Genomic DNA, 15,960 nt, shown 5'->3' with positions numbered 1-15,960 from the left:
TTATCTTACAATGCGTATTTCGTGTTCATTGTACAGCCCATTAATCATTGGCATAATTTTATCTTCTATAGGTTTTTATGCACACTAGAGCAATTGTTTTTAGGCTCCTATACAGCCACCGTATCATCTGCATTCGTCAATCATAGCTCCATTGCGAACACATTAGCACCGGCCTGGCGCTCTTTGGCCACACTTGGCCCTTGCGCCACAAAACACCACACATCATCATCATCATGCGACTGCAAAATATCTTTTGGCCTGAGATGTAGCGCAGCATCGACCGCTTGCTTTGTCTCCGGCGAAAATTGAAAGACTTGTGTTTTGCAGAAAATGCAATTGATACTTTTAAAATATAATGTTGCGTTATTTACAGCGACAGCCACTGATTATCAAAGTGGTTCTACAGTCTGTGACGAGTTTGGAAAAGCTCATGACAGCCACACTCGGAAATTACTTAGAAGAGCGATTCTGGTTTTCATGTATTGCAACGTGCATTGGCTACACGTTAAAGAAACAAACAAACCTGGTGGACAGAATTATTCCGGAGTATCCCTACATTGGGCCTCATAATCATGTCAAGGTTTTCGCACTTGGAGCCCCAGAATTTCATTTCTCCCTTTCTCCCTTGTAGAGGCTTCCAGCTATGGAGAGGATACGCGGGAGGCCCTAGCGTGTGCCATCTTAAAAGCAACTTCAATGACGGTATAACTATGTCATTACGCACCACTCGATTTTGCGAAAAGAGTGCTGTTAGAGGAGGGTATGGTTAGGCTGGACCGCAAACAAACGATAACACATCTACTAGCAAAATACTAGCATTTATAACCTGCTTATTTACTTACCATGCGCAGTATTACATAGCGCAAGCAAGGCGCATCACCAAACAGGTGAGATGAAAAGTTTTTCCGGTTGGCAAATCTGATAGCCAAACATTGCAACAGTGCATGGAACACAACGAATTGAAAGAATGGGCAAGACTTTGTTCATTCCTTCCATTCGTGATGTCCCATTGAGTGTTGCTCAGGTTTGTTGGGGAGACCACGAAAAAGAAAGAAACAAAAAAAGGCATTGATGAAAAAAGCTTCAGCTTTTAATTACTCTTGTACTTTGGAGTATTTAATTCGTATTGCCCTTCAATTATGCATTAAACTAAGGAAGTATAGCTTATACAAAAACGATAAAACGAACAAGGTTGTCAGAGCCGTGAAACCACGCTGAAATTTGCAGAAAGAAAGGAAATAGAACATAACCGCCTTTAAAAAAAGGAAAATAAGAAATTGTTTCGATGGCGCACGAAATACTACATAATCTACGCGGTATCGCGCAAGCCAAAGACGATAGCGAAAAAGAATGAAGAGCCATGATAATCCCGAAAAACTTTAGTCCCAGGCTCCTGTTTCAAGCATAGTGATTATGTCAGTTAACATCCACTTTGGGGTGATTGAAGTATCGCTTGACATGAAGAATTATAGAGTGTCCTATTCTTGATATCCGGGAACGGAGGCTTGTTTCGGTAGTAGTCATATGCTTCAAGAAAATATTGAAAGCAGATAGTTTGGGGTTCCGTTTCTATCGAAGAATTCTTCACTCGTAGGTCAAGTCTAAAGACTGCAAAAGAAAAAAATATGTACAGTAAGAAGGTTCACTGAGAATTGATTTCTATACACTTGCCAGCAAATGAAGTTAGTATACGTACAGTTCATCTAGCGACTATCGTGGAGAACTTTTGAAATGATATTCAAAGGTCAACAGAGCAGAACGTTCGGCCATCTTTTTAAATGTAATTGAACCGAGAACTGGTGTACGTGTGCCCGCTGTTCTTTTCGCCCTTTCTTTGCAAGCTTTTGGTGCAATATGCATCTACTTTTTATTTTAAGGTATTGCACAGAGTCAATTTAAAATTTTCCTGAAGATCCGAAACCCCTCTTAAATGTTGATATCGTTGCTATATAAACATAAAAAAATGTAGCATCGTAACAGCTATTGATAGAAAGCACCGCTCCCTTGCTGGCGCCCTTTTGACGCTCAAGTAGGACAGGCCTTTCTTTATCAGACGGACCGACGTCGCACTCACGTCACCTTTGGACAGTTTGGACGACGAGGACTAGTGCTCCCCCATTGCTCAACAAGACTTTGCAGGTATAAGCTGAATAATGAAAGGAGCTGTTTCATGTTTTCGATGATATCTCATAGACGACAAGCTAAAGTGTGCTACAAGCGTGCGAAATTATGCGTAGGGCTCATCCGTCTTGATTTTTGTTTGCACTACACTCTGAACTTTTCTCAGTTTCTATTTTCCCCTTGCATTAGCTTTTTAGATGTACTTTCGTCATCATCATCATCATCATCATCAGCCTGGTTATGCCCACTGCAGGGCAAAGGCCTCTCCCATACTTCTCCAACTACCCCGGTCATGTGCTAATTGTGGCCATGTTGTCCCTGCAACCTTCTTAATCTCATCCGCGCACCTAACTTTCTGCCGCCCTCTGCTACGCTTCCATTTCCTTGGGATCAATTCCGTAAATCCTAATGACCATCGGTTATCTTCCATTCTCATTACGTGTCCTGCGCATGCACATTTCTTTTTCTTGATTTCAACTAAGATATCATTAACTCACGTTTGTTCCCTCACCCAATCTGCTCTTTTCTTATCCCTTAACGTTACACCTATCATTCTTCTTTCCATAGCTCGTTGCGTCGTTTTCAATCTAAGTAGAACCCTTTTCGTAAGCCTCCAGGTTTCAGCCCTTACGTAAGTACTGGTAAGACAGAGCTGTTATAAACTTTTCTCTTGAGGGATAATGGCAACCTGCTGTTCATGATCTGAGAATGCCTGCCAAACGCACCCCAGCCCATTCTTATTCTTCTGATTATTTGAATCTCATGATCCGGATCCGCAGTCACTACCTGTCCTAAGTAGATGTATACCCTTACCACTTCCAGTGCCTCACTACCTATTGTAAACTGCTGTTCTCTTCCGAGACTGTTAAACATTACTATAGTTTTCTGCACATTAATTTTTAGACCCACTCTTCGGCTTTGCCCCTCCAGGTCAGTGAGCATGCATTGCAGTTGGTCCCCTGAGTTACTAAGCAAGGCAATATCATCAGCGAATCGCAAGTTACTAAGGTATTCTCCATTAACTCTTATCCCCAATTCTTCCCAATCCAGGTCTCTGAATAGCTCCTGTAAACACGCTGTGAAGAGCTTTGGAGAGATCGTATGTCCCTGCCTGACACCTTTCTTTATTGGGATTTTGTTGCTTTCCTTATGGAGGACTACGGTGGCTGTGGGACAGCTATAGATATTTTTCAGTATTTTTACATATGGCTCGCCTACACCCTGATTCCGTAATGCCTCCATGACTGCTGAGGTTTCGGCAGAATCAAACGCTTTCTCGTAATCAATGAAAGCTATATATAAGGGTTGGTTATATTCCGCACATTTCTCTATTTCCTGATTGATAGTGTGAATATAGTCTATCGTTGAGTAGCCTTTACGGAATCCTGCCTGGTCCTTTGATTGACGGAAGTCTAAGGTGTTCCTGATTCTATTTGCAATTACCTTAGTAAATACTTTGTAGGCAACGGACAGTAAGCTGATCGGTCTATAATTTTTCAAGTCTTTGGCCTCCCCTTTCTTATAGATTAAGATTATGTTAGCGTTTTTCCAAGATTCCGGTGCACTCGAAGTCATGAGGCATTGCGTATACAAGGTGGCCAGTTTCTCTAGAACAATCTGCCCACCATCCTTCAACAAATATGCTGTTACCTGATCCTCCCCAGCTGCCTTCCCCCTTTGCATAGCTCCCAAGGCTTTCTTTACTTCTACCGGCGTTATCTGTGGGATTTCGAATTCCTTTAGACTATTCTCCCTTCCATTATCGTCGTGGGTGCCATTGGTACTGTATAAATCTCTATAGAACTCCTCAGCCACTTGAACTATCTCATCCATATTAGTAATGATATTGCCAGCTTTCTCTCTTAACCCATACATCTGATTCTTGCGAATTCCTAGTTTCTTCTTCACTGCTTTTAGGCTTCCTCCGTTCCTGAAAGCATGTTCAATTCTATCCATATTATACTTCCTGATGTCAGCTGTCTTACGCTTGTTGATTAACTTCGAAAGTTCTGCCATGTCTATTCTAGCTGTAGGGTTAGACGCTTTCATACATTGGTGTTTCTTGATCAGATCTTTCGTCTCCTGCGATAGCTTACTGGTTTCCTGTCTAACGGAGTTACCACCGACTTCTATTGCACACTCCTTAATGATGCCCACAAGATTTTCGTTCATTGCTTCAACACTAACGTCCTCTTCCGGAGTTAAAGCCGAATACCTGTTCTGTAGTTTGATCTGGAATTCCTCTATTTTCCCTCTTACCGCTAACTCATTAATGGGCTTCTTATGTACCAGTTTCTTCCGTTCCCTCCTCAGGTCTAGGCTAATTGGAGTTCTTACCATCCTGTGGTCACTGCAGCACACTTTGCCGAGCACGTCCACATCTTGTATGATGCCAGAGTTAGCGCATAGTATGAAGTCAATTTCATTTCTAGTCTCGCCATTCGGGCTCCTCCAGGTCCACTTACGGCTATCACGCTTGCGGAAGAAGGTATTCATTATACGCATATTATTCTGTTCCGCAAACTCTATTAATAACTCTCCCCTGCTATCCCTAGTGCCTATGCCATAATCCCCCACTTCCTTGTCTCCAGCCTGCTTCGCGCCTACCTTGGCATTGAAGTCGCCCATCTTTACCCATCGCCGATTCCACGTCTTCATGGAAGCTTTCGACTTCCTGGTCATCATGACTGGATGTAGGGGCATAGACTTGTACCACCTTCAATTTGTACCTCTTATTAAGTTTCACAACAAGACCTGCCACCCTCTCGTTAATGCTATAGAATTCCTGTATGTTATCAGCTATTTCCTTATTAATCAGGAATCCGACTCCTAGTTCTCGTCTCTCTGCTAAGCCCCGGTAACACAGTACATGCCCGCTTTTTAGCACTGTATATGCATCTTTTGTCCTCCTAACCTCACTGAGCCCAATTATATCCCATTTACTACCCTCTAATTCCTCCAATAACACTGCTAGACTCGCCTCACTGGATAGCGTTCTAACGTTAAACGTTGCCAGGTTCAGATTCCAATGGCGGCCTGTCCGGAGCCAGGTATTCTTAGCACCCTCTGCAGCGTCACAGATCTGACCGCCGCCGTGGTCAGTTGCTTCGCAGCAGCTGGGGACTGAGGGCCGGCGTTTGATTGTCGTGTTCATATAGGAGGTTGTGGCCAAGTACTGCACCAGGGTGGCCAGTGCTGCTCTGGTGAGGGAGTGTGTTACCGGTTCTGGTCACCGGAATCAGGCCACACTCCAGGCCTATTTTCGTTGATTACACCTTACCGTTGCTTAAGAAGCATAATTTTTTTTTGCTGTGAAGTTACCGTTATTCGTTCGTTCGGCAAATATCTGGCTCATTGATTTCGTTGAGGCAGAAACGTATTCTATGACGGCACATCCAACCTCTGAGCGCTGTAGATGCATGCTTAACGTTGTATGCAGTCACTCAGGACTAGATGGCGTGCTATATACCCGGGACTACAGAACACGTGTTGTACATGTGAACCCGCTATGATATCGAAAGGGAAAAACTGCAGAACTTTTGTCAAAGTTCATGAAAAACTAACGGGGTCACAGACATCCAACACTAGCACTGTGAGAATGAAAAAATTTATTTATCTGCGAATAAGCTTCTTTGTGACGTTGCATAGAATGCTAGTGCCTAATTGCTTAGCGCAGTAAAAGAGAGAAAGAAAGAAATCAAGGAGAGTAAAGGCAGGGAGGTTAACCAGACGCGCGTTTTGTTTGCTGCCGGAGTCCTTTATGTCGGAGTTCTTTATGCTATCCCGGTGCGACTGTAATGTGGCAGCGATATGAACTCAGGTGATGCGATTGGGGCCCAATAATATTCGCGACCTACCAATTCTACTTCCTTTTCATTTTGATCATGTTCTTTTCCTACTCATCTACTTTGCACCTGTATTTTTTTGCACATTACTTGTATCTTCGCTCGTCTGTGTTTCTCTTCCTCTTTTTGGTGTGCCAGTAACACATACACTCTAAAAACAGTTTACACCCTTTTGCGTGCCCCTTCTGCCACACAACAACAATCGTCATCTACCTTGATGCGTTTCCTTTCTTTAACGCTGCGAGCGCGGAACTTTCCAGTAACGAACGGCACGCGCGTTATCAGCAGGGGCACTCCGAAGGGTGTAAACTGTTCTATGGTGATAACGCGCGTGTCGTTCGTTATTGGAAAGTTCCGGGCTCGCAGAGTTAAAGAAAGGAAACGTATCAAGGCAGATGACGATTGTTGTTGTGTGGCAGAAGGGGCACGCAAAAGGGTTTAAACTGTTCTTAGAGTGTAGGCTACGTGCCGAACACGCAATTAAAGATAATTTCATTGATGCTCTTCCCCATGTCTGTATAACTCAAAACTCATGGCAACTATTTGAATGTCCTTGTTCACAATACCTCTGCTGATCATGATGTCACCACGGTCTGTGAACTGCGATGCTTTATGTGTGCTATTGCGAAAGCCGTCAAGCCTTCAGCAGGAAATTATTCTTCCGAAATGCTTTTTGCTTAGCCCAGAGCTGTTTCGCGTTGGAACTCAGCTGCAAACGTTCGCGCAACATATCCAACACGAGTGCACTTGAAGTATCAAGCAGAAAATACGATGGACGAAAGGATAGACATGCACACTTCTACACTAACTGTGAAAGTATATCAGCTAGCCTACTCCCAAGACTTGCCGAACGTGTAGCAACTTCTCCCCGGGAAAATGAATCTGAATTGCTTATTTGCGATTTAGGAGATGTGCGCATCATTGCTCCGTTTTCGTTGCGGAGCATGGTAAAACTCGCTAATGCTGCAGAGGCCCGCCTGCGTTTTTCTGGAGTTTCCGATAACTGATGTCATTTCATGGCGTTGATTCTAGTTTCTTTCTATTACGGCAGAAACTTGGACGGTTTATGGGACAACAAATTTACCGTCGGGCGTTACCAAAATATGACTGTCTGACATTATGGCACTATAGCTGGTGGCCAAACGCTTCAGCTTTAGTGGGAGTCGAAACCATCATCTTTGGCACCCTCCGTGGTTGCTCAGTGGCTATGGTGTTGAGCTGCTGAGCCCGAGATCGCGGGATTGAATCCCGGCCATGGCGGCCTCATTTCGACGGGGGGGAAATGCGAAAACACCCGTGTACTTAGATTTAGGTGCACGTTAAAGATCCCCAGGTGGTTGAAATTTCCGGAGTCATCCACTACGGCGTGCCTCATAATAAGAAAGTGATTTTGGCACGTAAAACCCCGTAATTAAAAAAATTATCTTTGGCATTAGTTATGGAAAGTTCATTAGGATATGCTTATTTAGGACACTCGCACACACGACCTTTGGTGGAAGTCAAACCCACGACCTTCGGTGTTAATTGAGGCGAAGTTATCTTGAGGGACAGCTCATTAACACAGTTAATTAGGACACTCGTACTACTCGCACTCGTACGAGTTAATTAGGGCATTCGTAGTCGAATCGTCGACATCTGATGGGAGTCGAAGCACCTTGGGCATACGGGCAAACCGGCCATATCTCCAAGTTGGATTCCAATTGGCATCGTGAATGTCAAGAGTAGAACCTACACCTTTCGTGTTAATTAAGGCGAAGTGATTTAAGATACAGCTTATTAAGATGAAGTTTATGAAGGCATTCGAACCCACGACTTCCGGTGCGAGGCAAACCGTCGACCTTTGTGGGAGTCGAACCCACTTGGAGATATGGGCGAACCGGCGATATGGTGCAAGTTGGACTTCAGTTGACATCGTGAAGGTCGAGTTTTGGTGTTGATTAACGGGAAGTTGATTAAGCTATGGAACCTACGATCTAAGATGGAGGTGTGGGTGAACCGGTGATATCTCCATGTTCGATTACAATTATTATCGTGAAGGTCGACACTCGAACCCACCACACCTACTATTATTTAAGGCGAATATACTTAATGGGTACTGTTAATTAAAGTACAGTTGATTAAGTCACCAGAGCCCACGATCTTCTGTGGGAGTCGGATCCAGCAGATATGGTGCTAATTATGGCAAAACAATTAAGGTAAAGTTAGTTTAAGCAGTCGAACCTACTTTGGTGGGAGTAAACAAGCAACAAGAAGCAACAGCGCATTAGAATGAAAATGTTAAGTAATGTAATGAACCTGCCGTGAGCGCGCTCGCTTTGGGCTTGATCCTCTTTAGCGCATGCTAATGTGACGTAAACTTTTTGCTATGTATATTAATGCGCACTTTCTTATGAAGTTTAATGTTTCTTTACATTAACACTAGCCCTGAAGCAGCCTCTGCGTAGAAACGGACTTTCTTGTTCCGGGACATCTCGGTTATCGACAAGACGGTGGCGTCATGTTGCTTTTTGAAGACTATGTCTTAGCTGACGTCACATGTGTATGGCGTAACTGGTAACGCAGTATGTCCAAACACGTACACTAAAAAAACAGCGCTTGCACAGTTCCGTGGCGAGTCACAATATGTATGACAATGAAAGTTTTAGTAAGAGAATATTTGGGTATTAGTATTAGGGTAGGTGCAATTACCAGTAGGGTCGTAATTAGCGTCAATGCAGTCAAAAATTGACCACATCGTATTATACTGCTCTAAAGGGTGCCCCCCCCCCCCCCCGCACAGTTTTCTCGCAGTCGTGGCCGAGTGGTTAAAACGATGGACTTGAACCGCATACAGTGAACATACCACTGGGGCAAAGCCACCGTACAGTATACTTTCGAGAAATTAGCAATTGCAGTTGGAGTAAGCAGAGCACGCTTGAGGCAATCGTGTCTGCAAGGTGGCCTCGACAGTGCCCACATGAAGATATTATTATTATTCATAGAGTAAGTAAAACTAACGATAGGGTCATAATCCACGACAATATTATCGAGAAATTATCCACATTGGACTGTAGACTGCACATCTCCGGGATCGCTCACGTGGTCGCTGAAACGACTAACCAAGTGTCGACGCTAAATGAGAGGATGTCTTCGTAATTGCGTGTGAAGTACGACACAAATGAGATAAGAAATTAGTGAATAATGAACATGAAAAATCGAGAGGAATGTGCGAAATACAATGATAAAAGTTACACAGGTCCTTTAGACTCGTTAGGTGCATTGAATGCGAAACCAGTATGACTCTTCCGCGCAATACTCGTGACTTGGCCCTGTGTTCGAATTGGGCAAAGTAAATTTTGGTGGTGGGCCACCCTAATTTTGCCGTGGACCAGGTTAATTTTGTGAGTGTGCGAGGTCGGTTTTGAACGTGGGTGAACGCAATTTTGGAATTGGGCAAAGTAAATTTTTCCTGGGCGTGGGCCGTGGTTGTTGATCCTGGCAATTCACAGTCCGAGCCGCAGGAGGCGTAGCGACGGGAACATGACGTCATCACTCGATCACGTGGATTTTGGTACAATCGAATGTTGACGCCAGACGCCGCATTTTCCGCTTCATGGGGCATATAAGGCCGTCGCATTATAATCTACGCCTACTACCCGATTAATTTTTACCGTCGAGTACGTCGACGTTATCTGCTTTAGCGTCAACACAGGGTTGGCTCTTCCGATTTAGTTAATTCACAAAGCTCACAAGTCCCGGTGTGATCATCGCGAGCGACAATTCAACGTCATCGGCTGTCGCAATCCGTAGCCGGTAGTGCGCAACCTCTAACGCGCTACACACACCAAAACTACTCGGCGCAGTGGCTTTATATTTCGCGTAAGCACTTATATCTTTGCACTAATTGTACGAAATCAGAAGAATATGAATTATATAAGAATCGCCGTGTAAATAGTGAAAGCTAGTTGTAAATCGGTATTACGTTCAAACCCTTGCCCAGTGACATGGCGTCACCGACGCATCTATTTCGCGGTACCGAGAGCACTTATCCGCAGAACTACATGAGTTTGTTGCAAAGCCTCGCTGACGCGTCAGTTACACCTCGCTGCTGCCGCTCTTCCTAAGACAAAACCCTTTACACTCCTTGGACACTCCTCAGGCGTCACTCCTCTGGTCTCGGCTCTACGCCAGTTTCGTCGCAAGCTTGCGACTTTTGGGTCATCAAGATCGTATTGCGGTTACATTGCTGTACAAGGTGATCGGAATGGAGTAAAGAGAACAAATTAGAGTGTTAGCAAAGCGACAAATTTGCCATAATACCTACCTTTGGGATGATGGAAGAACTTAACGACACCACAGCTGCTATCGGGACTTTCGTACAGCAAGTCCTCCTTGGCATATGGCGTGTTATCTGGAATAACGACCAAAATAGAGCAGATTGATGACTACGCAATCTTCTCGCAATGCTTATTCATGAATTGGCTCTTCTCAGCGGGACGCATAAGAGAAAGCACTGGAGCACGGCATGCACAATACACAGGAATATACCACGCATGACAGAAATTGATTTTCAGTTCTTCACGAGCGGAAAAATGCGACAAACAAGTGCACTACTCTTAAAAATCACCAGTACTGAAAAAATCAGTAATTAAAGGTCTCAGCATGCTCAGGCGCATAACTAGCTGTAAAACGCCATTGGTGTAGAAGGCTTCCTTGGGTTGACCAGAGGTGAGGGAAAAATATTTTGCAGCGCTGTATTATTATCGTGACGAGAAATTAAAAGAGCCCTGAACCACCATTCGGGCTTGGCGAAAAGCATACTTCGCGGATAGCATAGGTTGATGCAAACATCTCAGCCAAATTTCCCAGTCATTCGCGCCGCGTGCAGCATGCAAGCGGAAGGCGAAGTCACCTTTTAGATCGCAGTTCTTAGACGCCCGTTCCTGACTTTCGCGCCGGCGTCCTCCCTCGGCGCAACCGAGCGAACGGGCACAACAATATGCTAAAGGAGCGAATGAGGAGCGCAGCGGGAGATGAAAGACGGCGGTAGCATTGAAAGGACGAGGAATAAAGCGGTGGAGGAAGGCATAGCGAAAGCGTGAAAAGAAAGTTGTAGTTCCGCGCAACGCGGACTATACTACGACGACCGCTACGAGATGGCGTCACTGTAGTGCATCGTCGTCTGTTCACCGATGGCATGCGTCGAGCGCGTCTGCCGATACCGCATATGTAAACAAAGCGCTTCATGAGCGGATGTCTTTCTGCGTCAGCTACTGGGAAACGCGCCCACACGTCACCCACGCGCTGCCTCTCGCGATCACCCGATCAGCGAGGCAGTTGCGCCATGCTTCTCTCCGTTTCCATTGTGGCGCACGAGACAGATTGTCCGCGCCAGCTAATATATCGCGAAATGAAGAGAAATTAAAGCTGGACTCAAATTTCCCACTAATGAGTGTCGTCTTTCTGAAACGCTATCTTTTGAACAGAAGCGTGCACCTCACTCATTTGTGAAAGCTGTATTTCGTATTATAGCAGATTCCCGTGCGCTGCTGTTTTTGGCCAATCTTTGGCATCAGCCAAGAAGGGTGCGGAGATCAGTGTGCTTTTTCGTATTATTACTGTGAATATTTATTGGCGCAGTTTAATAAACAGGCTGAAAAGCGCGAGAATATGCTGTCCCATTTAGATAAGAATTACGTTGCTGAGGATGAAGCCGACTATTGCCTGATTATGCTCGGCCGCGGCCAGCCGTGTATGCAATAAACATATGCCGCCTGCTTATGAGTCACGTAACCGTTGGGTCGCTCTAATTTAGACTACTTTTCAACAGTCAACTAGCCTCGCAGTACGCGAAACCCAAGGTGAGACGACGGCCACGCTTGCCAGCGCGCGCTCACCACTGGCCGCTCCAGGCTAGATTCACATGCAGATTTTCGCGTAATAGCGCTTCAAAATGTAAAGTGCATTTCTCGACAGTTTCCAGTACCTTAGACGGCAAAGCAGAGTTAAGGAGAAACGTGGCCGAGTTATGAACGCTGTGCACCGAAACAGAAGCCGGAGCAATCTGACGCAAATCACCAGTGCACGTAACTCAGAAGCCGCCGTTTGCCAAGTCCAACACTATGTTTTCACGAGCGATAAAGTCACGACCCAGTAGCAAGGGTACTGCCGGGAATTAAATAAAACGATGTCGACATGTCTTGCTCGTGAGAGACAGCTTGCGACGCATTGCAGCTCGAGCTGCAATGCAATATTAATGCCCCATATTAATGTTCCGTTAGCAGGTCTCAAGCGCGTATTGCATTGTGCGAGTTGCAATTTACGCGTCTGGCAAAAATGAAAAATGCCATCTGCAATGAGCGAGGTGCTGCCACCAGTATCTAGAAGTGCGGATGTCTCCGTGTCGGAAACATGTACCTTCATACATGGTGCAGGACAAGAGCTAGCAGAGCTAATGCACTCTATGTGGAAAACAGAAAGATGAACACTTGCTGCCCCTCAGTTATTTCGGCCTCTGGTGGTGTTTGGGAGCTCGTTCATACCAGGGGCTGCAGCCGCTTCCCTGGGTGGAAACACGCTGAGTCGAGGCCGTCATTGAACATGAGCCAGCCTGGTATGCGTCTTGCCTGCACCCTCTCGGTGCCTGCGGCCTATAAGTGGCAGGATAGGAACCCTCGGGGTTCAGAGGATTTCGTTGCCCGATGCAGAAAGTGGAACAGGGTGGTGGCGAGGGAAAGTCGTCGCGGGCATTCCTGGTCGTGCAGGGCCCCCGCCACCACTCAGAGTTTCCGGAAATGGGGCCAAGAGGACCGAGTTCTCTATCCGTTCCCGCCACACGGACGTTCGCGGTTGGGGACAGAAGGATAGTACTGCCCAATGGTTGTCTCCCTCCAGGCACAGACTGGCTCGGGAGCAACGTCAGCAGGTGGTGGCGGAGCATAGCGTTGCTTCAAAAATAGTGTCTCCTTGATTTCTCGGGCGAAGCCCACATGTTCCTCAAGGGAGGACAATTAATAGTCAAAGAGATATGGGCCTGAAGCGAGGGTGGCACCGCCGCCAAACATGTTCCCGCATGGCCCGAAGACATTCTTGCAGACTCTCATCTGGGTGTGGCGTTCAGGCTTCGAGCTAGTGTCGGATGCGGTAGACGTAGTCTACCGGCTGGAACACTGCTCGGAATGCCGCGACGAATTCGTCTCAGGACAAGAACGGAGGCTGCAGGCACAGCCGCTGTGCCGCGGTGCCCCGAAGAGCAACGGGCAAGACTCGTTCGAGCAAGTCAAGCTCCGAGACAATCGAAACCGTCCTGTAAAGGGCCAAATCATGCAGAACATCAGTGACCAATTTCCAGGCGTCACCGTCGCTATACGATGAACGTCCAACAACAGCTTCGTCAGTGCCACGGGCTGTGCGCGCTCATGACCTATGCGTGAAGCGGTGGTCATGTCCTTGAGCTGAGCCGTTAAAATCTGGCACAATGCTGCAATTTGGCTCACAGGCGACGAGACCATTGCGTCTTGTTGCTCACCGGCTTCAGCGACTACACCCCCCCTCCCCCCTCCGCCCCCACGGTCGAGGCTCCATGACGCTATTAAGCTTGCGAGGCTGCTTTGCGTCCCCAAGATCGCATCTCCATGAAAATGAGACTAAACAGGCAAACAAGACGCAAAATATGTAAGCACAAATGTAACGCGCCACAAGATGCCATGAGTACTACCACGAAAGCTACCACAACAGCTTCCGGCGAAATGCCAAAACCACCAATCAACAAACCAGAAGCCCTAGTGTCTGTCTCCGTCGACCACCAGCTGGTCCCACATCAACGGCGCAAAATGTGGGCTGAGGACCGTTGCTTCAGAGCCAGTGGCCAGCTGAAGATCTCAGAGACGACACAGAGTGCGCGAGGCATGCAGAGAACAACCCTTAGTGTCCAGAGGCACGACGGAGACCCATCGTCCTTATCGCCGCTCCCCATTGCAAGCTTGCTGCCCGTGGCCTGGGGACATGAGCCACTCCCGGATCATGATGATTGTGGCACCGCTGTGCCGCCGTGCGGCAAGTGTCCCCATAATACTAAGCGTGATAGCGCTTCAAAATGCGCAAATTCGGATGTGGCTACTATCCGTCGGTCACGATGGTGTAGGACAAAGCTGGTCCGCGCTCCCTACGTCGAGAAGGCTGGAGCATACGAGTGCGAGCGCACACTGAAGCCCTGTGGTTCACAAGGCGAACGTTGCGCATACACACTACTGTTGCGTGTAGCTGCGGTCAGCCACGTAGCGCAGATACCGCGGTGTGCCTCGACAAGTCCGCTGTCTGAGCGTACTGCGAGTAGCTGAGGACAACGGCGATCACTGCGTTTCGCGCGTCGTATACGCCAAAGTTAGAAGTAGTCGCGTCTACGTGAATATAGAGAATGAAATTTCAACTGCGCGGCACTGTGATGTTTAGTACGCGCATCACTGTAAGCACGCCCCGTTCCTCCGTAGCCTTCATTGTGCAAGGCGTTGAACAAAGGGACGGGAACACATGGAAATGCGTATTACGTGACCGTTCATTGCCAAGAACTACGCTTCTTCGGAACGCACTGAAGTACTTTTTGCGACAAAATATTTCTGAAATATTGTATTTTTAACTTCAAATCCATTTGCTCCAGTTCGATAAAAAGCGATTCAGGGCCCTTTTAAACACTTGGCAATGAAAACGGGACCACGTCTGCATTTCATGGCTTTAGAGCAGTGTTCACCTAATTAATGTGGCATCAGGAGCCGCAGCAATACACAAAATTCACTATTCCGTGCAGCCCTTTTGTTTTTGGTACGCAACTACCAAGCTAAACCAATTTTTGAAGGTTTCCCGGAACATAGGGTTTCCACTGCCACTCGCAGTAGCTGGCGTCTTATGTTGAACTAGAAGTAGCAGAGCACTAGATTTATTAGTGCTACTGACATTTTGCTGTGCTGGAGTGGATCTCGCCTAAATTCAACGTGCGTTAAAAAGAATGTGTGATGTGGCTTCGCTTCGAGCAGGTGAAAGGTCAACAGGGACGTCATCATTGAAGCCTGTGCTCTAGGAGAAATGCCAGAAGATTTCGCATTAGCTGCCAGGCCGCGCTTACATTTATAAATGTCAGTTCTCATTCCATTAAAGTCAAGCGGTATTTACAGGCTGAGTTCTTGTAAGATTGTTTTCTACCTTTGGGAGTATTGGTGAATGATCATAGCGCACTGTTGCTACATCGATCTAATATTTCTGCGGAAACGTACATGAACCATACAATACATTTTGGAAATATACTGTCTATGCAATTCACTGGTTGAAGTTGCAACCTGGTGGAAATTTGGAAGTGTCGCAAACAAAGAAGTAGCTCACATATGCAGCACAAAGTGAAACATGTTGCAATATCGCCTGCAGCTAACGACCTTGCTTCCTTCGACTTATTCTTGGGGCTTTCTGAGCAGTATGATCGTTTTGTTCTGCGCTTTACCGCTCAATGTGGTTTTCTCTGACAAGAACTTCGTGCGCGATGTTTCAGCCCAACGCAGCTTTTTTCTTTATCTTTTGAAAATGTACTGTCATATACCAGCGACACTTTTATTCAAACAAGAATATAAAATGCTTGTTCGTAAGGAGGGAAATGCGTGGGCACGCAACGCGTGGACCACGCATTTATCAACGATTTTGAACTCAACGAAAAAAAAATACGGTTTATGAAGATAACAGACTCAAATATTTCGGAAGCTAAGGAATTAGAGTTGTTCAGGGAATCTTCTTCCGAAGGGTCATTGACGAGATAAAAACCGCACACACAGAGATCACGTTCAAGCGCAGCAGTCTTCCAGATAAAGTAATTGAGGTGTACATAGGCTGTCAGGTGAGAGGTTATTAAGCCGCAATATAAAAAAAATGCTACGGTATTGATCGCAGCCCTGCAAAAAAAAAACTGACTTCTGCGAAGTCTCAGAACAATAGTAAGCCATATGAAAACTGTGATAACACGTGTTACCCAGTCGCA

General features: G+C 46.2%; 1 protein-coding gene across 3 annotated transcripts in view; it reads right to left on the bottom strand.

Moving 5' to 3' along the window:
* Positions 1-1,074: 1,074 nt before the first annotated feature.
* LOC142587466 (uncharacterized) overlaps positions 1,075-15,960 on the bottom strand; it is a 55,654-nt gene continuing 40,768 nt past the window's right edge. For all 3 annotated transcript variants that reach the window (XM_075698510.1, XM_075698509.1, XM_075698508.1), the window contains exons 4-5: positions 10,270-10,356; positions 1,075-1,608 (exon numbers count right to left, since the gene is read on the bottom strand). In XM_075698510.1, the coding sequence (XP_075554625.1) occupies positions 1,585-1,608; positions 10,270-10,356 (111 nt within the window). In that variant the 3' untranslated portion in view covers positions 1,075-1,584. The remainder of the gene's footprint in view (positions 1,609-10,269; positions 10,357-15,960) is intronic.

The sequence above is a fragment of the Dermacentor variabilis genome, chromosome 7 (genome assembly GCF_050947875.1).
Source record: "Dermacentor variabilis isolate Ectoservices chromosome 7, ASM5094787v1, whole genome shotgun sequence".
Lineage (NCBI taxonomy): Eukaryota > Metazoa > Arthropoda > Arachnida > Ixodida > Ixodidae > Dermacentor > Dermacentor variabilis.
The sequence above is the reverse complement of the archived record's forward strand: the minus strand, read 5'-3'. Positions and strand labels throughout refer to the sequence as shown.